Here is a 26,706-nt window from a genome sequence, read left to right on the forward strand (position 1 = left end):
GCAGTGGAAATACGCACAGCACGCAGCAACATAAACAACCTGTGCAGGGGATAAAACTTAGTTGGAGCCATGCATTCAAAAAGTCCCCAAGGACAACTTCAAGGAGGACTGGATGCATCCGTCGGCCCCTCAGTTCTATGAATGAGCAGGCTAAGTGCAGGTGTGAGTGATAAAGTTGTATGAACCTTTAACATACTGTTTTGAAGTGGACTAGACAAGCTCAGGCGCCAGCGGTCATCAGGTGGACGCGTGTAGTCTGTGCAGCTACACAGGCCCTGTTTACACCTGGCATTAACATGTGTCTTGGGTGATCCCATCACAAGTGGACAGCTCCAACAACAAATAACAACACATGTTATATGAGAGATGCTCAAATGAACACAACCAGCAGCGATGACAGACAGATACAACAAGCATAATAATAATCATCATATTTTTTGTCATAATAATATCCCACCTTTTTATTATCATCATCATGTAATCTTTAACAATTTACAAACATATTCACAACAGACAGATAATACAGATATGATAAACGAGCTACATAAAAACAAGGCAAGCTTTATTTATGTAGCAATGTAGCACATTTCATTGTTTATACTTGGGGGACTCAATATGCTTTACATGTAAATTAAAACAGTAAAAACAATCAGACAAAAACAATAATATTAATAATAACCATCATCATATCTTCACCTTTTTCACATCATCGTAATCATCCATATTCTTGAAAACAATTGTTACAAACATTTTCACAGCAAACAGATAGGGATGATAAAAGAGCAATGCAAAAACACAAAGGTACACAAAATCATCAGATAAATATTAGGCAACTAATTTACATTAAAATTGGCAAACATAAAAGCAAACACAGATAGCTTACAGTTTGTACAGTTCCTCTCTGTGGCATTATTACTTTGTCATTGTTTTTATTGTTTTTATTTCTGCATACTTTAAATTATACATTTGAATTGACATTTAAGTTTGGGTCGTGTGTCTCTGTGTCTTTCTGTGTATGTGTGTGTGTGTATGTGTGTCTCTCTGTGTGTGTGTTGGGGGGGAGATAAGGTCAGGTAATTTGCAGGTGACTATTGCTGACCATCAGTCAAATATAGCATTAACTCTGTCTGACCCTCCAGCACAACAGGTGCACCTGTCTGCAAAATTTGGAAACCATATGTGTACACACACACACACACACACACACACACACACACACACAGTCACCCACAAAAAAACACAGTTTCAATTTGTCTTGTTAATTTTCCTTTACTTTATTGTGTTGTAAGTCATAATTTATGAGGTTAGAGAGCTAGTATGAACATCCCCTGTTTCTTGATGCACCCACATATTAGTGTCATAGTCATACCTGGGTGCCTTCATATTCAAAATCTAATGCAATGCAATATTTTGTTGTTCACCTATGAGTTCATGTTACTAGTTGTTTGTCGGTCTGTTAAAATTACTGATACAATCTGTGGTAGCTCTTGGTTTTATTTTCTGATCATTTTCAAGCCGGGTCATAATAATGCCACGCGACAAGCATACAACCCAGATTACAGGCTTCTGAGATAAAAGAAAACCCTCCAAACTGCACATTAGGAGTTTTTTCTCTCCAGACACCTGCCATCCATTTGCCTATAGCCTATATGATCCAAACATTGTTGCACTTTTGTTGTTGCACTGCAATTTTCAGTCGTCTACAAATATGAGACGCTCCAAACACACGCACAAACTCTGCGCAATTGTTCTCCAAAAATGACAGCAACGCAAAGACAAGTCGGGGTCCAGAGCTCCCTCCTCTCTGACGGGGACTGCTTCGACATGTGGCATGACTACATGAACCTCGGCAGACTGCTGGTGAAGCTGTGCGACAGGCGTGAGGGGGATCACAGAGACACCGAGGTGCCCAAGAAAGAAGCAGCATCCCCCTGGAACCACATCCAAATCTCTCGGCGGGAGCACGGCAACAATTCCACAGAGACTAGTTCAGTCAGCAGCCTCTCGGACACCAGCTGCAACGGGACTTCCTCAGACCTCTGCCGCTTCTGTAAGCAGAACGGGGAATCTGCAAGGGTGTACCGGTCACACAAGCTGAAATCAGACGATGGGAGAGTCATCTGCCCCGTCCTCTGGAACTACATCTGTCCCATCTGTGACGCCACCGGGGACCACGCTCACACACGCCGGTACTGCCCGCAGGCGCAGCGGCAGGATGCTGCGAGGATGCTGCCAAGGTCCAGGTTCTGGTAGCTGATAGTGGACACTGAAAGACTGATGGCACTGAAAATATGTACATAATTAGGCTACCAAAAACATGTTATGGCCATGTGTTCATGTTTACATAGACTGTTGTAGGTTCCCAGGTTGTACCGAAATGTGCAGTCTGAAGTGAAATGTTTCATGTTTAATGTTTTTGCATTAATATGTGTTACTGTCATTCTGCTGCAGACAGTCTGCTCTGCATAGTTTCATCAAGAACCTGTCCAGCGTTAAAAAAAAAAACCCAAAACATGTTATAAGTGTTAAAAATTGACATTTTGGAAACTGAAAAACTAAAAGGGGCTTTTTGTATACATTATCAAAAATAAATATGGGAAATGTTAGTAGTGTTTCTTGTTGTTTTTTTAACAGTATTTGAGGTTGAAAACAGTTTGGAGGAAACTCTGAATCACTTTCACTAAAAGTTTGTGTTGACAGGTTGTTGGAATATATGGATAATAAACTAATACAGATATATTTTCAAAAATTATATTCTGTGAATATATAGATGATTAATATTAATACAAATATTAATGCTATAAATTATTAGTTATAGACATGTTGATCATGCTGCTGAGATTTCTGTATCTTTTTGCTAATTCATACAATCTTGCTATTTTGGTCACCATGTATCTTCAAAGCAACAAATAACTATTAGTCTCAAATTAGTGACCAAAAAAGCACAGTTTTAGTAGAAGCATAAAGTAGCATATGAATAAAAAAACTCAAAATTGTGTTTAAGTACAACACTTGAGTCAACTTACCACTGAAAATGTAAATAATCAAATGTACTACAGCTTTATTACACAAAATAAATTAGTAAAGTAAACTTAAGTAATTGAGGTAAGATGTAACAGGTACACTTAGAGTCATAACTTCTCCAATAGCAAAAGCAGCAAGTCAACATTTCATAACTTATGACGCATAACTCATTAATTCATACTCAAAAATGATCAGACTCTGGTCCTACCTGCTGGGACACAAACTGCTATGATCAGGTGATACATTGCTGTTACTAAACAGCTGTATAAACGATGACCTCTGTTACATTACAGCTTTTATAACGAATGCTTTAATGTGTAAGATGCATTTTAATGTTGTAGCTGGCCGAGGAGAGGAGGACGTTATTTTACCTTCTTCATACACTGTTAGTTTAATAATAACAATGTATCATATTCCATGTGGTCGTCATATGTTTTATATGTAAAATCTTAATCTGTGACGTAACTAGAAGTAAACTAGAGTAAAAAGTACAATATTTCCCTCTGAAATGAAGTGGAGTAGAAGTATGGAAATACTAAAGTAAAGTACAAGTACCTCAAAATTGAACTTAGATATAAATGTATTTAGGTACTTTCCACCACTGAGAATATATATAATATAGCACAATGCAAAAACGTGACGTAAACTTGAGTAATTAAGGTAAGATGTAATAAATCCAGTTGGGTCATGACTAATCTAAAATTGCCAAAGCAGCAGGCAGGGGTTGATCTAAAGGGGCGAGGGCATGGGGGGCGTCTGCCAGCCCTACTATGGGAGTAAAACTTTTTTTTTAAAGTGTCTAAATACCACTCACTGTTGACTGTTATTTGGTTTGGTTATTTGACAGCTTATCAAACCAACAAGGATAACATGGATTTTAACCAAGAGATCCGTTCACATCTTGATGACTGTAGGTCAGAGTAGCTGATGGAGAGAGAATGAGATGCAGGGGTGGAAGAAGTGCTCAGATCATTTACTTCAGTAAACATGGTAATACCTCAATGTAAAAGTACTCAATTACAAGTAAAGGTCCTGCATAAAGAATCTTACTTAACTAAAAGTACAGAAGAATTATCAGCAAAATGTTTTCATGTATTATATATTAGATTATCATAAGATTACCTATACATTCATCTGTCAAGGTGGAGCTGATTTCAGCTACTTAATAAAGTGTTGGGCTTTTGAATCTGCAATAACATCACACTTATAAGGCAATTTCTGTCTATAATAAAGTCCTAAAAACCTTATTTGGCAGTGCAGTAAGAGTATTGTTTTTATTAAATTCTTGAAACAATTTAAATTCCAACCTGTAGATTTTTTTCAAAGACAATAAAACTTTAAAAGATTTCAAACTAAAATGACTGAAATGAAATGCCTTTTAATCTTGTTTTAAATGCTCATCATACAGTATGTATTGTATAAATAATATCAGCAAAGTGACTACAGATATCAGATAAATGCAGCGGACTAAATCCAGCTGAAGCACATGCATTGATGGATTATTGATCGGGCATACCGGGCTCTGACCCAAGGGCCTAAGGGTTCAAGAGGCCCCTGGGCCAGAGCCTCTGTTTGAAGTGTTTTTGGAAAGTCAATCAAACGACCACAAAAAGACGCAAAACAAGCTCACCAAGAAACAAAACAATGTAGGTGGGGCCCTCTACATGTTTGTGCCTAGGGGCTCATGGTTTGTTTACGCTCTGTTGATATAACTCACTCAGTCATAAACATTTTATTGACTTTTTTATGTTGTCATTTACCTGCAGAAGTAACGTGTATTTTCACGTGGAGACCCCACCGCCCTTGAAATTAGATTAGATTAGATTCAACTTTATTGTCATTACACATGTACAAGTACAAGGCAACGAAATACAGTTTAGGTCTAACCAGAAGTCCAATAAGCAAGTGCAGGATATAAAGTGTGTGCATAAATGCAGGATAGAGCAATATTATGAAAATATTTTACAAGTGGTACTATGGACAGATGGCATTATTATAAACAGAAGTATACTGATGGAAATGTGCAATAATGAATTGGACTGGGCAGAACAGTAGTGAAATGAATATTAAGTAGTGCAAATTATGGACAAAAATAGTTAACAAAGCAGTAGATGAGTTATTGCAGTATTCAGTACATAGTACTGGAGTGCAAATGATGCAGTATATGTATAAATGAATAGTCCGGTAGTGCAAATGAACATGTGGTACATGTATGTGTACGTTTGAAACTTATATCACCAGTTTACAGACTTCCTCTTTGTGTCGTTTGTTTTCAAATGATGGACTAGATGAATCTGTGAATCAGTGAAAAGAAATAAAATCCTATGCCCTATAAATGAAATGCTACCCTTCCATGCAAAATGTTCTCCAGCTGGCAGTGGGCCATCATTTCATAATGCTCTGAAGATTAATTTTCCGAAGTTGCGATGATGATTCATTGGCTATTTATATAAGAGCAAACTCAGGTCACACCTGCTGGGCCACAAACTGATGTGATTGGGTGATAAAGACCTGTTACCAAACATGACTACTGGGGCAAAGGTAGCTTTTATAAATGTTTATATTTATGAAACTCAGTTATGATGCAGAGAATCATTTATAGGGCATAGGATTTTATTTCTTTTCACTGATTCACAGATTCATCTAGTCCATCATTTGAAAACAAACAACACAAAGAGGAAGTCTGTAAACTTTGGTGATATAAGTTTCAAACGTACACGTGCTGAAGAGCCATAAAAGCCTCACCGTTACACAACCAGCTCTTTTTAATGGAATAACAGCTCCTCCTTGACAGCAGTCTTTGTGTTGCACTGTCACTGCTTTCATAAGACTGCACAATCAAATGGTATGTGAAAAGCTTCTTTATTCATGCTTATATTGGTGCCAACTGATCTTAAGAATAAATGCTGTGTCCAAAGCTGCTTTGTTTTTTTTTTTACTTTATAATGTGTGTTTTAACTTAACATTAATAATGTTTGTGTTTTTAGAGAAGTTGACTTATCTACAATGGTAAAACACACCATTAGCCGTGTGGTTGCCATAGTGCTGGCACTGCTTTTCTTCATCATCACTATGGTGGTCACTGCTCTGGCAGGGTTGGGAGTATGTAAGTCCAAGTTTTAATGCTCTATTTACATTCATTATATTGTAATATAAAATTTTGTTATTTCATATAAAACTGAAGGAATAATGTTGCATCCCTTGATCTTAAAATAACTTTTTACAATAATTTTGGATTCACACTCTATCTGTTCAGCTCTGTGATTGTTGATTTTTGAGTTTGTGTCCCCCTAGATCCATTTTTGGCGACCACTGCTAATATTTCAGATGAGTTTGTAACCCAGATCACACCCTCAGGATGGACCTTTACCATTTGGTCGATCATTTACATCTTTCTGGCTTTAGTGCTGGTCTACGTCTTCTCCGGCATCTTTAGGAAGTAACTAAATTTTTCTGATATTCATACAGTTGCACTGATAAATAAAGGTTATCTTTGTCTCCTAGATGGTATGCTGAAGTATACATTTACCTCTGTGATTTGTTTTCTTTAGGAATGCCTATGGTTATGTCTACTGCAGCCCTGCTGTTTTGCCACATGGATTTTTTGCGGCTTGGTGCTTGAATCTGGGCCTCAACACTGCATGGTTGTTCCTGTGGGACAGAAAGTGAGATGGGACCTTTTCTTCATACAAAATGTCATTTTCAACTGACACCAGTCTACAGTTTATTTCATAGTTTTGAGAAAACATCTTCAATTAATTGTTACAGGCAAATAATTGTCTTTAAGTGTATTGGTAGCACATTTTTAATGAAAAAGGCTCATTCCTGTTCAGGCTCAAGGGGCTACTTGAGCCTATCCCAGCATGCATTGGGTTAAAGTGGATTGGGTTGAAATGGATGTGTGTGATTCTGTTCAGTGTTTGTTCTGTACACACAACATCTAGTCCTGACTCCATTGGGGGGGCTGAAATGCTTAGATTTTTGCTGCAGACATTAACACTGTAATACTGTAAAATATACATTATTCTATTTTTCATCACTATAAAAGGTTGATGCCTGCTGCACTGGCTTTCCTCATCCTAATCGCCTTGACCAATTACGTCATGATATTCTTCTCCTGCCACGGTCTCCACAACTATGGAGCCTGGCTCAGCAAATACCACAAAGTAGACCTGTGGCTCCACCGTGTGTTGGTTAGTATGGCAGCTCAATTGCAAGTTTACCTGCCACCTCCCAGCAACATCTATTGTGCCATGTCATGTTATTCTTTTAAAAGATACCCTGCATATGTCTCTGTCTTTTCTGTTGTCTCTATTACAGGTGCAGAATGGTGTTGCGATATATGCAACATGGACAACGATTGCATCCTTAATTAACCTGACCATTGTGCTTACTAATGATGCAAACATGTCCCAGACAGACGCTGCCACCGTCTCACTCTCTATTTTGACTGTGGTCTTGTTTGTGTGGTAAGTGCAAAGTAGAGAGGGGAAAAATCTGTAATACCTTCAATAATTTCATTAAAAAAATGTGTTGGATCTCTCACAGGTTTTTCCTGGAAAACTCTGTCCTCGACAAACACGCGAGGTACATACTCTCTATTTACCCCGTTGTGATCTGGGCACTGGCGGGGGTATTCACAAAAAACAATGACGCTGCAGTTCCTACTCACAATAACATCTTCATTGGTGAGGAAAAACATCTTGGACATCACCTGGATATTTTTTACATTCACTGTTGCATGCACATTGATTTTTTAATATGCAGTTAATAGTTTGTTTATATCACTTACTTGCAGTAAGGGACACATAGTGTGCGCACTAATGCTTCCCTCTGATATTTTCTTTCCACTATAGCTGCACTGTTGGCTGTAGCCTGTGTCTTGTTTGTCGGACGGGTACTTTTGGTCATCCGGAGGCACATCAAAAAGCCATTTTACGAAGACGTCAGCCCAGAGGTGATGTCTCCGATGGAGATCGCTAATAATCAGAAAACAATATTTAAGTGAGAATGTTGAATAAATATTTTTATGATAAACCTTTCTGTATCGATGCAGTATTGATACTGTATGGGATGTATTTATAAGTGCTTTGTATATGTAATTGATGGCTTTTGCCTTGGAGACACTATAAATGTGATATAAAATGATATGATGCTGAACTCCAATTGAAGTTGTCAGTTGATGTACTTAGCTGTGAATGGATTTGTTTTGTACAATGTATTTGCCCTGTACATACCTGGCTCTTTTCCAGTAAGATGTCATGTTTTTACATGCTTTGCTAATTTTAATCATTACATTTATCTCCTAATTTGATTATAGTTGCCCGGCCAAATAACAATGTTTTCTTCATTGACCTAAAACATGAGCTTGAACCCATATAAATGTAACTATATATTGCATGGTTTTCTGTTAAGAAGCTGTCTTTGACTTGAAATAGATCACATTGAAAAGAGACTAACATGAATCAGAATTACTAGTAAGTAAGTTTATATGGCACAAGTGTAGCAAGTGTTTCGCAGTAAAAATATGGCAACAGACATAAAACACAGACTTATGAAGAATGAAAACAACATAAATGAACAAGACAAGACCAGTCTATACAGGTGGGTGTTGAGCTGCTTTTTAAAGGTGTCCACAGTCTCCAAAAATCTAAAGTCCAAAGGAAGAGAGTTCAAAGTTTAGAAAACACAACCTCAGAAGCACAGTTTCTTTTAAGATGGGGACAAACATTAATCTTAAGTCTTCAGATCCGGTCGCAGCCAGTCGTTCTCAAAAATTATTTTAAAATAATTTTTAAAAAACATGTTTGATATTTGCCACTGGCAACAGGCAACCGAGACATACCAGTAAATAAACAAAAAAAAAAGAAGAATGGCGAACAAAATGGTTTGTGGTGTGAGAATGCACTGGACAACTGAAATGGAGGAAAAACTGAATGAACTGTGACAAGAGAACGAATGTCTCTACAACATTAAATCGAAGCCCTACAGCTTTTTTGGTGATTCATGGTGATACGAGTAGCCACAATAACAACGCAAGGTTTACTTTATACAGTAGGGTTAAACTGGATATTGCCATCTCATCTGACAGATAATTTCTCCACAACCCTAGATTTTTAGACTTTCATATTCCACCTGGTTTCAAATGTCCATTTTCAGGGTGACTATTTTCATGCCTGTTCAAATATGACAAATATGTTCACCATATTTGTAGATAAATAAAAAAAAAGCTTACACAAAATATATGTCATTCATTTAGGAGTCACCTGTATTAATCCATTCCATGTATTATGGATCATATGGAGGAAAAATGTTGACAGTTTGTTTTATTATTCACTGCACTGTGGCAGAAATGTATACAAGAGGTGCATGTGATGCTGTGAGTGGTTGTAAACCTCCCCCTTACACAGCTAGTTATTCTATAAACTAGGCAGTCCCCCGACCTCTGCACAGTTACTCATGGTTCTTTACACTTGTGATTAAGCTTACACAGAGAGGGGCAAAGAAAGGTATGTGTTGTTTGACTTTATGGAGTCTTTATCGTATGGGCAGTCTTTGTGTTTTGCTGCCAATGTTTTATTATCCTGCAGGAAACTCAGCATGCAGTAGTGGCACGTGGACCTTTCTGATGTTACACAAGTAGGTTTGAAACTTGATTTAACATTTTTTAGTTGACGTCAGTCCTTGAAAGTTGAATTAGAATGACAGATAGTTTTTTTTTTTAGGTTTTTATGGTGACAATCTTCAAAAAAGGTGCATAAGGTGACTGATAATCAACACTTGCTGCACTGTTCAGGGAGGTCAGAGGTCAGGTTCAAATGCAGGCTATCACTAATGAAGTTGGAAAGGATTACAAGTCCTCTTCAAAGAGACTTAAGCACATTTCTTTGAGCAAAATTTGATTTACTCATTCAATATAAAATACTACAATTTACCAAATGTACCAAAGAATGGGGAACTGCCCTACATATCCAATGTAATTCTTTCATTTATCTTCAACATGTTGAAATATGCTTTATGTGCATGTGTTTAAACAAAAAAAAATCTTTGCTATTTTGGAATAACTTTCATTTATCACAGTAGACCACAATGGGAAAACATAATCCTGGACGTCTTGCTGCGATAGTGGTGTCTGCTGTCGTCTTTGCAATAAGTCTGGTGTTTAATGGGCTATCTGTAGTTGGAATTGGTAAGTTTAAGATTTGTTAACCATCGTTCTGTTAAGTTTTTTTAGTTTAATTTGTAGAGGATATATAACATCATGAAAGTGCACTGTAAGATTGTTGCAAAATCACAAATAGTAGTTTAACATGTTACATTCCTCTCCATTCTCACTCGTTATTTGCATTTTTTTCTCCTTCATAGCTCCTTATGATACCACTACAGCCAATGTGTCTGCTGTGTTTGACACCCAGATCACACCTTCAGGATGGACTTTTAACATCTGGAGTGTCATCTACGTCTGGCTGACAGCAATGATTATCTACATCCTCGTGCGACTTTGCAGAAAGTTGCGGCCAACTTTTTAAAACCATAAAATATTGTCAACCTTTTTCAAAATGCCAAATAATTAGTGCAAATAGCAATTTGTGCATTTGTAATCCCTTTGATGTGAGACGAATTTCGGAAGTGTCAGCAGCTAAATTGACAATCACTGTTCTGTGGATTTTCAACAACTCATGGACTGAAAGATCAACTGTGGTTCTTTCTTCTTGTAGGAATGGTTATGGCTATGTTTACTGCAGCCCTGCAGTGTTGCCTTATGGATTCTTCATTAGCTGGTGCCTCAATCTGTGTTTTAATATCAGCTGGCTGCTTGTTTGGGACAGAGGGTAAGAGTCTCCAATGGGAGCTTTTAAATTATTATTTTAATATCGGTTTATGTCTCACTTCATGTTTTACAGCAACCTGCCATATAAACTTTTCCAAACAGGAACATTAAATGTGTGTTTTTCTGCTGTTCTTGTGCCGTACTAAAGAGAGATGATTGCAGCGTTGGTTTTTCTCTTCCTGATCATATGCACAAACTACTCCATGATATGCTTCACCTGCCATGGACTTCATATTTATGGAGCATGGCTCAAGAAATACCACAAAGCAGAGCTGTGGCTCCTCCGTGTGCTGGTTAGTATGACAAATGTACAGCATTTGTATTATCAAGTGTATATGCTAAGGTGTTAATCTTGCATGTGGCAGGTTATATGAGTCTATTTTGTTCACATGTAGTTAATATAATTTGGTTTAAGTGTAAAATGTTTAAAGCATGTATTCAACTAAAAAAGTCTTTTATACCATATTTGCAGGTTCAGAATGGTGTGATGATGGACAACCATTGCAACACTAATTAACCTGACCATTGTACTGACTTATGATGCAAACATGTCCCCAACGGATGCTGCCACCGTCTCATACTCTATTTTGGCTGTTGTGCTGCTTGTGTGGTAAGTGCCTGTCACTTGGAAAATACTTATTAGAGAAGTAATATGCAAAATCATCAGTGAGACCGTGAAGCAGAGTGTTTGTGCTGCGTGTTCATCACAGGTTTGTTTTGGAAAATTTTGTCCTTGACAAACACGTGCGGTACATCCTAATCATCTACCCTGTTGTGATCTGGGCGCTGTTGGGAAACCTCGACAAAAACTACGAGGCTAAATCACCCAGCCACAAAGGGATCTTCATTGGTAAGACACTGAAGAGAAGTCCATATTAACAATATGTGGCAAATGTATGATAATCTCTACAATCAGCTTGTAAACATCACATTAACCAAATTTCATTAGACTGATTTCCTGAAACATGACAGGTGGAAAGTAATCAGAGTAAATAAACACAATATTAATGAAAAAATAATGAAGCACTATATATTTACATTTATATGCATTTTACTTATTGTGACTTTTTGATAAATTATATTCACAGTAAAGCAAATTTAATTAGAGCACATTTGAAACAGTGGTCCTACTCAAGTAAAATGTTACTTTTTTACATCCAATTTATGAGGAAATATTATAACTCCTGTACAAAAATGCATCTGGGGGATGTTTATGGTCTAGGTGATCATAAACATCAGTTTAAAAGTTGTACTAATTAGATTTTCTTCTCTTAGTGGTGCTGCTGGCTTTAGCCTCTGTGCTGTTTGTCATTCGGATTGTTTTGGTGGTTTGGAGACACGTCAAACAGCCGCTCTACACAAACATCAGTCCTGAAGCCATGGAACCGACGGAGATTGCTGAGAAGCAGAAAAAGATATTTCGCTAAACATTTTTATGATATATAACACACACACTTGATGTCATATATTATAGAAAATAGCTGTGCAGTTGTTTGGCATTATCCATCCATCCATCCATTTTCTACCGCTTGGTCCCCGTTAGGGGGTCGCGGGTGACTGGAGCCTATCCCAGTGACTTCGGGCCTTAGGCAGGGCACACCCTGGACAGTGGCCAACTCGTCGCAGGGCGAACACAGACACAGACAAGGACAGACAACCATTCACTCACACATTCATTCAATACGGGCAATTTAGAGTTATCAATTAACCTACACATGCATGTCTTTGGACGGTGGGTTATTTTGCTGATAATTATGAGGACAAATGTTTTATTTTGTAACTTTAAATGTTAGCAAATTCTGATCATTTACAGTATGATTTTAAATGCACTCTGGCATAATTTGCATAGTTAAATAATGTAATTAGCAATATTTTTTTAACTTTGGCTGACTGATCTCTGAACCTTTTATGGCTCTTTTCTAACATATTGATAGCTAACACAACTCATTATGGCTCTGATAAGGAGACTATTACAACACTATAAATTTCCCAGAGTTTACAGTATGTTTGTTTTGTATCAAATGCCAACTTATATTCCAATGGTAATTATAGTTTTCTTATCTTGACATATTTATTTGGAATAAAGTATATATTATAAAGTTTTTCTTTTTTCTTGAATGAAGTATTCATGCTATTTATCATGCATGATACCAACTGTTTTAACAGTTCAGCAGTGTGGGCTCTTTTTTTAAAATCATAATAGATGAATAAGAATATAACAATTCAAGTAGATACATGTTGCCACTCCAAAAATCTAAACATCAGGGACATTATCAAACATTATTAGAATTTACACAGTCATAGGTGTTGGGTGAAAAAGCTAAACGTTGATCATGCAACACAACAAAAAAAGGAAGATTATTTGAATGATCTTATTACTATACATTTTCACGTATATGTTTAATTTCCTGTAACCTCAGTAGCTATACCAGTATTTTGCGTGTCAAATCATTGTACAGTATATCTCCTCTAGGATGAGCAGTTGACATTAGCCTGTATGGGGCAGCAACGCGAAGCGCCGACTTTAGGCCCAGTCTGGTCTCAGTCTGCCGGAAAAATGTAGACGAAGAAGAACATGCTGAGCTGTGGTCGCTATTTCCCTGAGCTTGATCTTTCAGGCAGCAAATCCGTAGTAATCCAAGGTTATGCCTATCAGCAACAAGACCCATGAGTCAGATAATTACGTTTATGTTATACTTTTACTATATTCATGTTTATGTTATAGTTTAAAGGCATAGACTGTGGTTAGCATCTGCCAAATTAGCAACAGTGCTTCCTGAGAGTATTAACTCAGGGCTAAAGTCGACGGGGATTTTAAGAGTGCGCGGGTTAATTACAAATTGTCAACACCGCCATTGTTTTGCTAACGCTAACGTTGGTTATTAAATGGGCGAAATAGCTGTCTCACCAGCTTTCACACGATTATATACTTATTCCTAACTTGATTTTTAGAGAGCGGGTTCATTTAAATGCATCCCGGGGGCTAACATAAGAGCAGAAAACAAAATGATAGCTAGGTTAGCTAACTGTTAGCTTGGGTATCGCTGTCGTAAACAGTCGTCTAACGTTACCGTTAAAAGACAGAAATAGCCAGGTGACATAAATGGAAACAAAGTACCCTACCTTGGTAAGTTAAGGTCTTCTTTTTGTGTTTCTATGTTCTGTTGTGCGAGGAAAGAGGACTTAACAGACCTGTAACTTTAACCTATAACTAACGTTATGGTTTACGTTAACCAAAACCAAGGGAGGCTGAACACTCAGTTGCCAGTTTGCTAAAACCATTAACGTTACAACAGCCATGAAATAATTCCGAGCCAAAGGTGTTTTAACCTCAACTTCATGGTTATTTTGGAGGCTATAGTTTGTGATGCTGGGATTTTGTGTTGCATAATACTGAGTGGTGTTTGATAATATTTTGTTCATCCTATGTATAAGAACAAGGACTGCTGCGTTCATGAGATAACTTATGTTATGAATTGGCGCTATATAAATACTATATCAATAATATAATTGAATTAAATATTACTACTGCAGCAGTTTTAGCTTAGTGTACCTAATAAACTGACAACTGAGTGTGGCATTCAATTGGTCTTAGCTGGTAATCGTTTTCTTCTAATTTACAAAGTAACCAAATTACAGTCGACGCAGTTAAAAACTAACTTTCTCTAACTGTCTGTTTACAGAGGAGACCAAAGAGGAAACTCTGCTACTTTACAAACAAGGAAAGGTACGTTTCAGAATCAGAAATACTTTATTGATCCCCGAAGGGAAACTCTTTGTTACAGCAGCTCGCCTTCACGTCAGTGCACACAGGAGAAAGTACTAGCAAAAAATATAATACAATACACTATAAAAACAGGTCAGAAAATAAATTAAGTACCAGGTGGGTATAAGTATAAAATAAAATAAGTGTGAAGTACCGGTTGATGATGATAATACGGTATAATAATACAATGTAATAATATAAGTAATAAGTAGTGGTGCATGTACTGTCCAGTTCAGTGTAGCTTATTGAGATTATTAAGATATTGCACAGCAGTAATGGAGGTATGAATAATATCAATATCAATAAATAGGAAAAACTAAATATTGCACAGGAGTAATACACAGAATATTGCACAGTTATTTCAAGTATGGCAGAGATGTAATGATCAATGTCCAGTTTAGTGACCTTTGAAAATATTTCAAGCAGTGTTGCCAACTCTCACCAGACAAATAAGCAACCGCAGCTTCAAAGACAAGCCCAATATTAATATAGCCTGTTACAGCCTCAATGTAAACAGGCTCAATAAATGCGCCTACAAGCTATTACTATGAAACCACTCGGAGTTTGAAAAGCAAAAATAGATTTTATTTATATTAGTTTTGGTGGTTACCCTTGTATTTTAAGGTGATGCTGACAACTTGGAAAACATTATCCAGTTAAATTGACAGAATATGTGATAGTTGGATTACTCACAAAGCGCGATTTAATCTGATTACATCTAGTCTGTATAAAACAATGCTGATTTAAAATTTAAAAAGGAAAACTAAGAAGAATCATGTGCTCATTAACTTCTTTCATAATCTATAAAAAGAATAAATCAGAGTAGTCAATATTATTTGGTACAAATTAAATGTAAAAATCACCACCTATAATGGCTAGGAAAATGTCTTAATTCTAAAATGAAAGATGTATTTACATTTAATTAGAAACAACCAACCTATAAGCTACTGTATTAACACATTGTTTAATTACAAAGGGTAGCCTACATATTTCTGACAGCAATGTTAAAATTCATAAGAATGGTGCACTCTAAAAATAAAACTATAAACCTATAAATCTGACCATACAGTCTATGAATCTAACTCATAACTAGGCAGTAACCGCTATAAAACCAGATTGGTTAGGCTACAACAAAATAAATAAAATGAAGTTGCTTGTCAACTTTTCCTAACAAGCAATCTTTTTTTTTTTTTTTTTTAAACAAGCCTTAAAAAATGCGAACCGTGATTTTAATTTTTTTCAAGTGACTCAAAAAAACAGAAGAAGCCCCAAGTTGCGTATTATAAGTGGACCTGGCAACTTTGGTTTCAAGGGAAATGCCTTGTAATTTTAGACTTTAGAATATTTTCAGTATTCTTGTGCTCTGTAAGTGAGCATTTTTCTAAAGCCAGAAACTAGAGAGTAGAAACTTGGGATTTCTGCAGTCATTGCATGTAATGCACCTTAATGAAATAATTATGTTGTATGTCTTTCTTTGACATTAGCTTTTTGGGAGTTTGCAATATTTCACGTTTAATCCAGATGTAATGGTATTGAGTGTCTCAGCAGTTGTATGGGAATTATGAAATGGTGGTCTTTCAGATGTCATATTAACCTGACATTTGTGTTTTCAGTCCGTCTAAAGAATGGACAGAGCCGCTGACATTGGGAGACATTGATAGGATGTTTGATGACTTGGGTGAGTTGATTGTGTGTGATTCTTTTTCTTTAATGTTTTGCATTTTCATTATGTTAACCTATGCTTAACTTTTTTTATTTTCAGATCCGTCCTCACGTGGTAATGATGACTTACTTCCCCCATCTCCCCTGCTCCAGACCTCAGATAGTGAGGCAAACCAGAGTGAGAGAGAGACTTCACCGATCCCACAGGAAGAACACCTAATGGAAAAACTTCCAAGATGCCAAATGGTAATGTACAGTATCAGTCACTACAGGGACTTCTGCTGATATTAGAAATAAGTAGTCAAAAAGTGTTTTGCTCCTGTTTTGGATAATAAAGGCAAAATATCTTAAATATCTGAGAGGCAGTTTGATGCCTCTTTGAATGTAGCAGACACGTCTCTGATGGTTCATTTAACATGCAGAGGTGCTTAGTTTTGTTTTTTGTCACTGATAAGCACATGCTCACTGCTACTCACCCAGTAGTTATAAACCCTTCTTTCTGTTGAAATTTAATTTACTCTGTCTGCCAGGCAATTCCAAAATTTTTACAAAACTTAATAGCATAATGTGTGTTATTGTGGGACAAAATAGCCACATCGTGCCTGAATGCTGCAGCTCGGTTTTCAAAACAGATGACTTCCACTTTGTAATTGTTTATATATATTTGTAACTCTTAAGGGTTCTGAAGGAGATGTACTGCATCCTGCAACAAGGTCACCCAGTCCTAAACTAGACGTTGGTAAGACATTCAAACCTGTAGTTTACTGAGAAAATACTTGGCCTTTCTAAATTTAAACATATAAAATTTTCAGTCACTTGTCTTTTTGAACTTTTTTGTGTTGTGTAGAAGTGTTTTTCTTGTTAAAGGGTGCTGCTTTTCCTTGTTGCAGATTTGGACTTCCCATTTAAAGCGCATGGGCCAGTGAAGACATCCAGCCCTATTGAAGAGAATATGGTTGTTCAAGATGTAGAAGAGCTGGAGAATGAAAAAGACCAAGTTGTGTCCCCAATTCTCTTTGCCTGTGAAGATGAAGGAAAAGAAGAGGCAAAGACAGAGCCTCTACCCACCCAGAAAACCCAGTGCAATGAGCTCATCACAGAGGAGTAAGTCATTATTAATTAATTAAAATTACATTTTGTCTGTCGGGGTGTTTTTTTTTTTTTTTTTTTGTATAAAGTGTGGGATTCTAGTTTCAACACTCATAGTTAACAATAACATTGGGAGCCAGTATATTTTCACTCCTTAATCTACGGCACGGGTTCTCAACCTTTTCTGCTTCAAGGCCCACCTATTCATACTTCTGCCGGGCCTGGGCCCATTAAATCATAAATAATAATAATAATAATAATAATAATAATAATAATAATAATACAAATGATTTAGGCTAATCTATTCTAATAATCGAATATATAATATAGTGGTCCTGGCAGTCAAAGAAGGTTGCTGCAAATGTATCTTTTACAACAAGTTTCATAATGACATACTATCTGGAACATGTATTTTTCATATATTAAATGAATTGTATTGAATGAACACAGAATTAAAACAAAGCATAATTATGTTTTTTGAAGTATGGATTAATAATAATAATACACGGACCGACCTATTACATTTCCAATTATTTAAAAGCCATTTTTGTTATCTTGAGTGTGAGTAGGATTGTTTTATTATCAGTCATTCACATCACAAGTAATTTTGAACAGGCACATTTGCGGAAACCTTCTTTGACTGCCAGGACCTATTTGGCGCACAGCAGAATAGACACTGACATTTGCCACACCACAGCCTATCGGTTAGCTTACCTGTCAACAAATTGAGCCTCTCAAATTGATGACATGAGCGGCACACTAGCTTCAACTTGAAAACATTTCACTGCTCACTAGAGGGCGCTCACGGCCCACTCAGTGGTTGAGAAAGTATGATCTACAGCACGTTTGTTTCAATAATTGTCCTTTTTCTCTAGAAGTGATGACTTTGAGTTGGATTCTCCTCCAAGCAAGGTTGCTTTAAGCAAACCCAAGATGTCCAGTCACAAAAACAAGGTTGAGGGATCATGGTAAGGCCTTTTTAATTCTCAACGTAATGATTCGTTTGCTGCAAGCACCCAAACACTCAATCAGTATCTGATGATGGATTGTAATACACAACACACAAGTGGCCATTGCAGTATGCAGGATCCATTCTGTGTTTGTATGTTTGACCTTTATTTTTGTGGTACCTGTGTTCATTACTTGGATGTTTGCCTTTTTAGATTTTGTACTTACGTGCATGTGGTGTATATTTTTTTCTGCAGCAAAGAGAGCCACCCGGTCAAAGAAAAAATAGCCAAGAAACCTCAAACAGCTGTTGTGGAGGGCAAAAGAAAAGCACCAAGGTAAGAAGTGATGACTTTTTAATATATAGTTAGTTTTGTGCTTTCACTTTGGCTCTAGTGACCTAACAATACTGGATATTTGAAGCCAATAACAATATTGACTTTGGAGAACTAATTACCTGGCATTAAGATGTACTATTTGCATACAATGTACTGGCTGATATTCAAGTTTGGAATCCTTTAAATTTGGTCATTAAAGAGTTATTACAAAGATATGTACTGTGGCAGAGTATATTTACAGTGGTACAATTAACTTTATTATAAATACGACAGTAAGAGTATAAGATAACAGTAACTTGAAATTATATTGTTAAAAAGAACTAATAAATAAAACTAAAATATATAGAACAAAAATGTGATATTGAATTGTCATAAAAAATAAGGGTCAAATATACATGAAAAGTGCAACCCATAAAATGTTTTTGTACTGAAATCCCTTTTGTATATCTGCCAACATATATACCGATATTGATATATTTGTGAAAAGAGAATATCAGCTGATAATATCAGCCTGCTGATATCTGTCACAGGCAGTTTTCCACCCATATCATGAGTTTGAAAAAAGAGTTGACAATAAAAATGTAATGCAGCAAAAACTCACACATTAATTGTTTAATGTAGCAGTACAGCGTATTGTGCAATTTTTTAATTCAACTGAAGAACTTAATTCAGTCAGTTCTGTTTTTTCTTTTTGTTTATTCTCAGGCAAGAAAACACAGACCCACCTGTGTCAGCAGTGAGACAGACGCCTGGACTCGCAGCTCCTAAGAAAAACTCAGGAAGTGCTCACAGGCAGCCACCGGTGGAGGTGTCCACCCGTGTGGGAAAAGACATGACGGCTTTTCTACAGAAGCTTAGAGATGCTGGACAGCCTAAACCTGCATGGTGAGTAGAGATAAGAGTACACCTTAATAATTTGTCACTATAGCGTCTACCTATTGAAAAATGGAAACAACCAAAATATGTATACAAAGTAATGGCCCTTGTACTTCAACGTAGAAACATAAAATCATTAATAATCCATTAAATTTTTGTTTTTTAAGTTCCCAGAAGTCTCTATCACCAATAAAAGTACCCACTCCTCCTCCTGAGCCAGAGGATGATTTCCTGATTCTGGAGGATGATACACCTCTTTGGTTTTCCATCCCAAGTAAAACTGCCACCAGTAAGAGACAGAAACAGAGCAGAACTTCCAGCACCGACAAAGACAGCTCAACAGACAAAGGGACGAATGATAGCCCACTAGAGACTGCACAAAAACAGCAGGAATCTGAACAGGACAACAGAAAACTAGGAAGTCAGACTGTCAATCAGAAAATGAAGAAGACGAAAGGGAAAGATAAGAAGAATGAGGTGACTAAGTCTGTAAATGATAAGGATGAATTCTGCGGTCCTGAGGATCTTCCTGCAGGTGACTTGATGGAACAAGAGAAACCAAACAAAAAGAAACAACGACTTAAGAAGGTACCATCTAAAGAAAGTGACAAGGCAGAGGAGCAACCCAAAGACACAGCCAGCAGGGAGACAGGTGAGGAAAAACCTACTCTGAAGATGGAAAAGAAAGCTCAGAAGTCGTCTGACGCGAAGAGATCAACGTCTTTAAAAGATGGGAATGAAAATGCCAAGACACGCAGGGCTAAGTCATTAAATGGCAACAGAAAAGTGACGCAGGGATCTGATGCAATAAAGGAGACGGTGTATGTTGAGGCTGTGAAGGAACAAAGTCAGAGCAGTGAGGAGCATGCTGATGCTGAAGACCTGGGTTCTCATTCAGGTAAAAACCTCATACAGTCATTTAAATCTCTTTCTATGTGTTGACATTGAATCTTTTTAGTTATTATTAAAGGTTAATAAATGTAAATGTTTCTAAATGTATATGATACTATTTGTGAACGGTTTTAAAGCTGGAAACTAAAAGAGATCTGACTTTGAGCCCCCCATTTAGGCAGTGAATTAATCGGTATACTCTGAATATTTGGTTTCACAATTTGAACTCTAAAGAGCTTTATTTTTTGTTGTAGAAACAGCTGTAACTCAAAGCCAGTGCAGAAATCAATAACATTCAACCAAAAGTTATTTTGGATGAGACATCACCAGTTTTTCACTGTTTGGCTATACTTTATTTTTTCTTTTTATTTATTTTTTGATCCCCATTAGCTTCCACAAAGTGGTTGCTGGTCTTCCTGGGGTCACACCAAACAACAATAAAAACACATTTAGACAATAGAAATGTGTAATGAAAACAGAAAACAAATTGTCAAAATAGATAACGAATGGATGGAATTAATAATGATGGAAATAATAGAAAATGAATGGATTAGAAAATATATTTTTTAATAGATGCAGTGTGAAATGTATGAAAATATTTTCAAAGTAGTGGTAAGTTCTTTTAAGCATCTCATTCAAAATCTATACAGCATCTATTTTTTCCCCCCTCACAGACAAAGAAATCATGAATTTTGAAGCACACAACAATAATAAACACAACAAACTACTGGATGTGCCTGAAGGGAGTCTGTCTGAAGACAGTCAGATTCTTGGGAAAAGGAAAAGGAGGCAGACTGGACAGTGGTGGTTGAGCCGTCCTCAGAGCACAGAGGAAACCAAGGTTACAGACAACCAGCCTACACTGAAGAAGTCAAAGCAGAACAACAAAAAGCCCAGCACAGCAGTACCTTCATCTGTAAAGACTAAGAAGGACAGAGTTTTATTAAAGAGAAGAAATCAGACACAAACTGCACTGTCATCCAGTCAGAACACAAATAAAGCTAAAGAAAAGAAAACCAAGCAGAACAAAAACAGAAATACAAGAGGAGACACATCAGACAAGATCAAAGCAACAGACAAAGTATATAACGCGATTGAGGCAGAGCAGATTGAAGCGCAGCAGCAGGAAATCCTGAACCAGGACCCGGATCTTGTACAGTCTAGCCCTTTGGACCTTACACACAGAGACCACAACCTTAACTCAGGTAAGGTCAATGGTGTAGAAAGCACTCAGATCCTTAACTTAAAAGTGGGGTATGCGATTCTGGAGAAATACAATGACAGATACCATGATATAGAGCGAACAACGACACAGCAAGTAATGTAACTAACTTTGGCTCGGTTGTGGGTTAGCAAACTGTCGCTACAGTTGCTGCTGCGAAGAAGACAGATTCCCAGCCAGCAAACCAGCTCCAGACAGTGATATTCACAACTCTCCTGCTACTATAGCAAACATCAACAGCATATCAATGCAAACTAGAAAGTAAGCTGAGTGTCCGTGGGCAAGTCATTTAACATTAACTAACACTTTGTTTGTTTAGATTTACAGAGCCAAGGCTGTGTACAAACACAGGCTTTTATTTATTTATTTTTCAGCGCATACACAGAACGGACAGCCAGCAACCATGAGATATTCGCTGAGTTTGACAAAAAGACATGTATTGGATTAGAACTGCATACCCCACCTTTTTTAAGGAAAAGTACCAATACCACTTTTTAAAATACTCCATTACCAGTAAAAGTGCTGCATTTTAAAATCCTACTTAAGTAGAAGTATGTAACTTTTATCAAAAAAATGTACTTGAACAGTAAAAGTACTCATTCCGCAGGACAGTTGCCCATGTGGGAAAGGTATGGTTTGGGGTTTGTTTACACAGGTCCAAACTGATAAAACATGTCAATAAAAACATCTACCTTATGCTCAAACATTTTAAGTTACAGTTAAAATCTGTTTTCAGTTCTTAGTGAGGTAGAATTAATACCTGTATTTGCATTTTGTAAAGATAAAGACCAACTAATAAGCTTTGTAACTTACAAAGATGCAATGTTTTACAGGGGATCAGGTGTTTCAAAGAGTATACCATCACGTCTCAAATGAAAAAATGTCCGTTACACCAACTCCCGTCTCTCCCAGAAGACCTAGGGAGCAGCTCAGGACAGCAGAACCAGGGAAACGGAGGAGGAAACCTCCCAGTAACTGGTGGACAGTAGATGGCATGTCCGAGGTTGTGGAGAGCATCTCGTCACAGCCTCAGCAGCCCAAACCTAAGGAAAGAAAAAAGCGGTCTAAAATGAGCAGATCACCTGCACTTGGGACTCCCAAAAAAGGCAACACAGCAGTCTCATCAAAACCACTAGGGGGAACTCCTGTGCCTCATCTGAAAGTGAAGCCATTGTCAGCTCCAAAGACCGTCAAACGCTCTCTGGCCACGTTTAAAAACATTTTCACCTCAGTCACAGAGACCCCGACTGTGGTCAGCAGCAGAGCAGCAGGTCAGAATATCAGTAAGACTAATAAAGATGTTCTCAGTATGGATGCTGGTGAATCCAACAGCCCTCCCAACCATGAGACCCCACAGGACAGCAAGTGTCAGTCAGAGAACATGTAAGGAAAAGTCTAAATGTTACTCTTTCCCTCTTATTGCGTTTTATAAGTTATGTTTGTATTATTTCAACTTATTTATTCATAATTTTTTTTGGCAGGTTACAAGCCCTCATAAGTGGGCCGTCATCCATGATTGAGTTGGAACAGTATGAGGAGAATGACGACTTGAGTATGTTTTTAAACATTAAACACATGAATATATATGAATACATGAATATATATATAATATATATATATATTACTTCAGCCACATTTTGTAGACTTATACATTCACTAACATTATTTGTTTAAATTAGATGATTTTAAAAAAGTACGCTTTAAACATTTTTATTAAAAGTAATATATACAACTCTTTAACACCATTCCTTATCCTCCTAAAAAATACACATTTTGTCAAGTTTATGATGGGAAAACACATTGCACATATTTTCTTTGATCAATTGTTAATAAGGAATCAATCATTTTAAATGTATACTACAGTTATACTTCTATAGTTATAGGTCCTCTCACGTTCAAAAAGCACCAGACCAAAACATCTAGTATGAGAGCACAAGCAGTATTCATTTAAGTGGTTGTTAATTTTGCATGAAAGGCAGCATACTCAACAAGGCTTGAAAGAGTTGTGACCTGTAAGGATTTTGCTTAGTGCTGTTTTGAGCAGTCTGTTAAAATGAACAGACTGCACGTACACACTGGGCTACATACGTGGCTATAAAGATGTATATAGCCCAATGGGTGTATACTATGTGTACATGTAATAATAAATTAAATACATTTTGTTGTAGTTACAAAACTTTGACGTAAAAAAAAAACAGGGTTGTAACTCATGAGTGGGAACAGCAGAAGAATAAATATAATGCTCATTGTAGGCACAAATGAAAATGCCACATTTGACAGTTGTTCTGTCTGGCCTGAAATGTGGGCAGTCAGCCACACTGCAATATTATATAATACACCATGCCCTTTCACCTTCTGTGGCGAATTAAAAATGCAGCAGCTGGGCCTTTGACACCTGGATATGCAGCTCACGTTACCAGGTTAAATAGCTCCCTCTGTTGGTTTCATTGTTAACCTCAAACGACTTGAATGACAAATATTTGGTCCTTGATTGTGTGCGTGCTAAATGGAAAAACGGTGAGTTTTCTGATTGATCCAAGCCATCCCAATTTTTTAAATGATTAACTTCTACTTTTATCTTCACTTTGTTCCAGTTCTGCCATCATCCAGAGTCCACGCTGTCCTCTCTGTATCAGATCTGTGTGCTCCTCCTCTCAAACCGCTGATCTTACAGCCGAAGGATAAGGCCAACCTGACAGAGTGGTTCAAGAGCCTCTGGTCTGCCACTGTCGACAGTAAGAAAATATGTCTGATTTAAGAAAAGCCACTGTTTTAAATCATTCATAGATGTATTTGCACGGACTTTATAGATACACGAATGATCAGGTTGTGTGAATGTGGGTTATTGTCCGTTACAACATCCACCATGTTACAAAAGTGTTTTAGTAAGTGTTCAGTATTTGCTTAGTGTCATTTGCTTACTTTAAAGTTACCCCAAGAAAACGTTTTTTGTTTTTTTTCTGTTCATAATTTTATGTTACATCAGTGTTATTTAGATTCCCTTGACATTCTGTATGAAGGGGGAAGTCTTTCAGAGATGCTCTGTGACTGAACAATAATCATGCCAGTAGTTTTGGTAATTAAAAATAAAATTAACCTAAAAGTGAAATTTCACAAACCAGGAAGTAAGCCAAGGCAATTTAGACTAAATTAATAGATGAACAAAATGCAATGTCCCATTGCATCAAAATATATAATACAGCTAATTTTCACATACATTCATTCACATACATTGTTTCATATCTCAATTTAAGAGTTTAATTAGTTCTACATATTTTTAATCAAAACTGTATATCGTGAAAGGATAAAGGGTAATTATTGGCCAGAACTGTCACTGAATAATTGTTACTGTTTAATATCGTTGTAGATGGTTCTGAGATCACTCCAGACCAGTTTGATTGGTACTTCTATCAAGGCAGAGCTATTGGCTTCCTGGTGGACCTGAACTGTGGCTCCATTTGTAATGGAAAAATCCTGCTGGGCTCCTATATGAAGAAGCCTCTCTGGGTGGATCACAGCGCCACAACAGTCAGTCCAGTTTTTACTGTTCTCTTGTGATTGTGTTGGTGCTTATCTCATCTTTTTGGCTCCCTCTCTGTATTCTGGTACACTAGAGATCTTGAAATACAGTATTTTATTATTCATTACTTTTATTGTTGTGTTTTTAAAGGTTTTTAACTTATTAACAAGCTCTGTGAGTGTAACCATTGATGGCAGCGAATCCCGCTTCAATCCAGGACAATCCTTTATGGTGAAATGTGGTAAGAATATTTTATCATTACATATATTTAGGCAGAATTTAAATGTTTTTTTTGTGAATTGCTTCTTCTCTGTAGTTGGGGAAATTTAAAAAACAGTTTTCCAAATAATCACTTAATCAGTTGTGTACACATTTTTCTAAGACCTTTTTTAGCTGTAATTTTTCAGATTTTAGATGTATACCTATGAAAATGAATACTTTCTTGTTTTTGTTTTTTTGTTTTTTTTTTTTTTTACTGATGATACTATTCTGTTCACACAGGACATGCTTACAGCATCCAAAACGTCACTGCACAGCCTGCAGTTCTGTACTTCACCAGGATATTAGCTGAAAGTTCAGATTGAAGTTATAACCAGCCACATGTTACTATGAAATGACCAAACGCCTAAATATGTAAAAGAAAGAAAGAAAAAACACTGGGGATGAGTGACATTATTTCTGTATTTAAATTTACTTACTTTCTGTATTGTAATGAGGTGTAAATAGAAAATGTTTGGCCATACATTTTTAATGGACTTATTTGATCCTTAGCTATGCTTCAGATAAAACCGAAGCAAAAATAACTCTTAAATAAAGTTTTTTTTTTTGTGCTTTTTGTTACTTGAGTTGTATTTGGCATTTTCTTATGATCTTATGTTGTCTAATACTCGTGTTAAACAGATATGGTTTCAGTCAGCATTCAGGTCTTTATCTGCAGTTAATTTTGTCTAGATTTTAAACATTGAAAACAAATTAAGCTAATTAATTTGAACAAAATATCCTTTAAAGAGTTTGTGTATAGATGAAACAGGTTTTACATTGTTTCTGGAATTATGCTTTTTACAAGGAACTACAAAGTGCAACACCAAGAACTCTTAATCTTTAACAATGCATGATATTTTACAAGATCATAATATTTTGGGGTCATCTATAAAGTCACTAAAGTTGTCAAATAAATGCAGTGGATTGAAATGTATAAAGTAGCAGAAAATGTAAAAAGTCAAGTACAAGTACCTCAATTGTGTTAAGTACAGTACTTGAGTAAAGGTTATTTTCTCTTGCAAATAGGTTTCTGAAGTGTAAAACGTCAGTTATCACTGTCATGACGCCAAAGCTTTTCACCAAAGCTCAATGTTCAGGAGCACTAACGATGCTTGGTTTGTAGATACACTGACAGTTGCTGGTCCAGAATGTAGGACCATCATCAGAAAAACAACTCTACTGTTGAAGTCATGGCAGAGCCATTTAAAGTGTATTGTATCTTCAGAGTCATTAATCTCTATCCTAAATATTTGGAATAGATTTTTGAAAAGGATATAT

General features: G+C 36.7%; 3 protein-coding genes across 6 annotated transcripts; all 3 read left to right on the forward strand.

Annotated features, from left to right (window-relative positions):
* Positions 1-1,000: 1,000 nt before the first annotated feature.
* nanos2 (nanos homolog 2) lies at positions 1,001-2,606 on the forward strand. The gene has a single exon (XM_044175763.1). The coding sequence runs from the start codon at positions 1,759-1,761 to the stop codon at positions 2,251-2,253; it is 495 nt and encodes a 164-aa protein (XP_044031698.1). The 5' UTR covers positions 1,001-1,758; the 3' UTR covers positions 2,254-2,606.
* A 3,066-nt stretch (positions 2,607-5,672) lies between these two features.
* On the forward strand, positions 5,673-8,245 carry LOC122866306. The gene is made up of 8 exons (XM_044175773.1): positions 5,673-5,869; positions 6,012-6,130; positions 6,319-6,463; positions 6,576-6,689; positions 7,073-7,217; positions 7,345-7,493; positions 7,573-7,712; positions 7,881-8,245. The coding sequence occupies exons 2-8, from the start codon at positions 6,031-6,033 to the stop codon at positions 8,030-8,032; spliced, it is 945 nt and encodes a 314-aa protein (XP_044031708.1). The 5' UTR covers positions 5,673-5,869; positions 6,012-6,030; the 3' UTR covers positions 8,033-8,245.
* Positions 8,246-13,476: 5,231 nt separating this feature from the next.
* si:ch211-161h7.4 lies at positions 13,477-26,007 on the forward strand. Of its 4 annotated transcripts, none has more exons than XM_044175770.1 (17): positions 13,477-13,982; positions 14,539-14,582; positions 16,235-16,299; positions 16,384-16,529; positions 16,962-17,022; positions 17,174-17,387; positions 18,248-18,340; positions 18,578-18,658; positions 19,364-19,543; positions 19,702-20,432; positions 21,100-21,630; positions 22,481-23,030; positions 23,129-23,199; positions 24,242-24,382; positions 25,015-25,175; positions 25,318-25,408; positions 25,669-26,007. In XM_044175770.1, exons 1-17 carry the CDS (start codon positions 13,959-13,961, stop codon positions 25,749-25,751), a joined length of 3,267 nt encoding a protein of 1,088 aa, XP_044031705.1. In that variant the 5' UTR covers positions 13,477-13,958; the 3' UTR covers positions 25,752-26,007. The 4 variants fall into 4 exon arrangements, with proteins under 4 accessions (XP_044031705.1, XP_044031706.1, XP_044031704.1 ...); XM_044175771.1 differs by having other exon boundaries at positions 13,480-13,982; positions 18,251-18,340; positions 18,575-18,658; XM_044175769.1 differs by having other exon boundaries at positions 13,481-13,982; positions 18,575-18,658.
* Positions 26,008-26,706: the final 699 nt, after the last annotated feature.

This window comes from Siniperca chuatsi, linkage group LG19 (assembly GCF_020085105.1).
Source record: "Siniperca chuatsi isolate FFG_IHB_CAS linkage group LG19, ASM2008510v1, whole genome shotgun sequence".
Lineage (NCBI taxonomy): Eukaryota > Metazoa > Chordata > Actinopteri > Centrarchiformes > Sinipercidae > Siniperca > Siniperca chuatsi.

Bases quoted from the DNA above. Each gene is read 5' to 3' on its own strand.
- nanos2 (XM_044175763.1), top strand. From the start codon at position 1,759: ATGACAGCAACGCAAAGACAAGTCGGGGTCCAGAGCTCCCTCCTCTCT.
- LOC122866306 (XM_044175773.1), top strand. From the start codon at position 6,031: ATGGTAAAACACACCATTAGCCGTGTGGTTGCCATAGTGCTGGCACTG. The intron at 7,218-7,344 runs GTTAGTATGGCA...TCTCTATTACAG, and splicing joins TGTGGCTCCACCGTGTGTTG to GTGCAGAATGGTGTTGCGAT. The intron at 7,494-7,572 runs GTAAGTGCAAAG...GATCTCTCACAG, and splicing joins ACTGTGGTCTTGTTTGTGTG to GTTTTTCCTGGAAAACTCTG.
- si:ch211-161h7.4 (XM_044175769.1), top strand. From the start codon at position 13,959: ATGGAAACAAAGTACCCTACCTTG. The intron at 17,023-17,173 runs GTAAGACATTCA...TCCTTGTTGCAG, and splicing joins CAGTCCTAAACTAGACGTTG to ATTTGGACTTCCCATTTAAA. The intron at 24,383-25,014 runs GTAAGAAAATAT...ATATCGTTGTAG, and splicing joins CTGGTCTGCCACTGTCGACA to ATGGTTCTGAGATCACTCCA.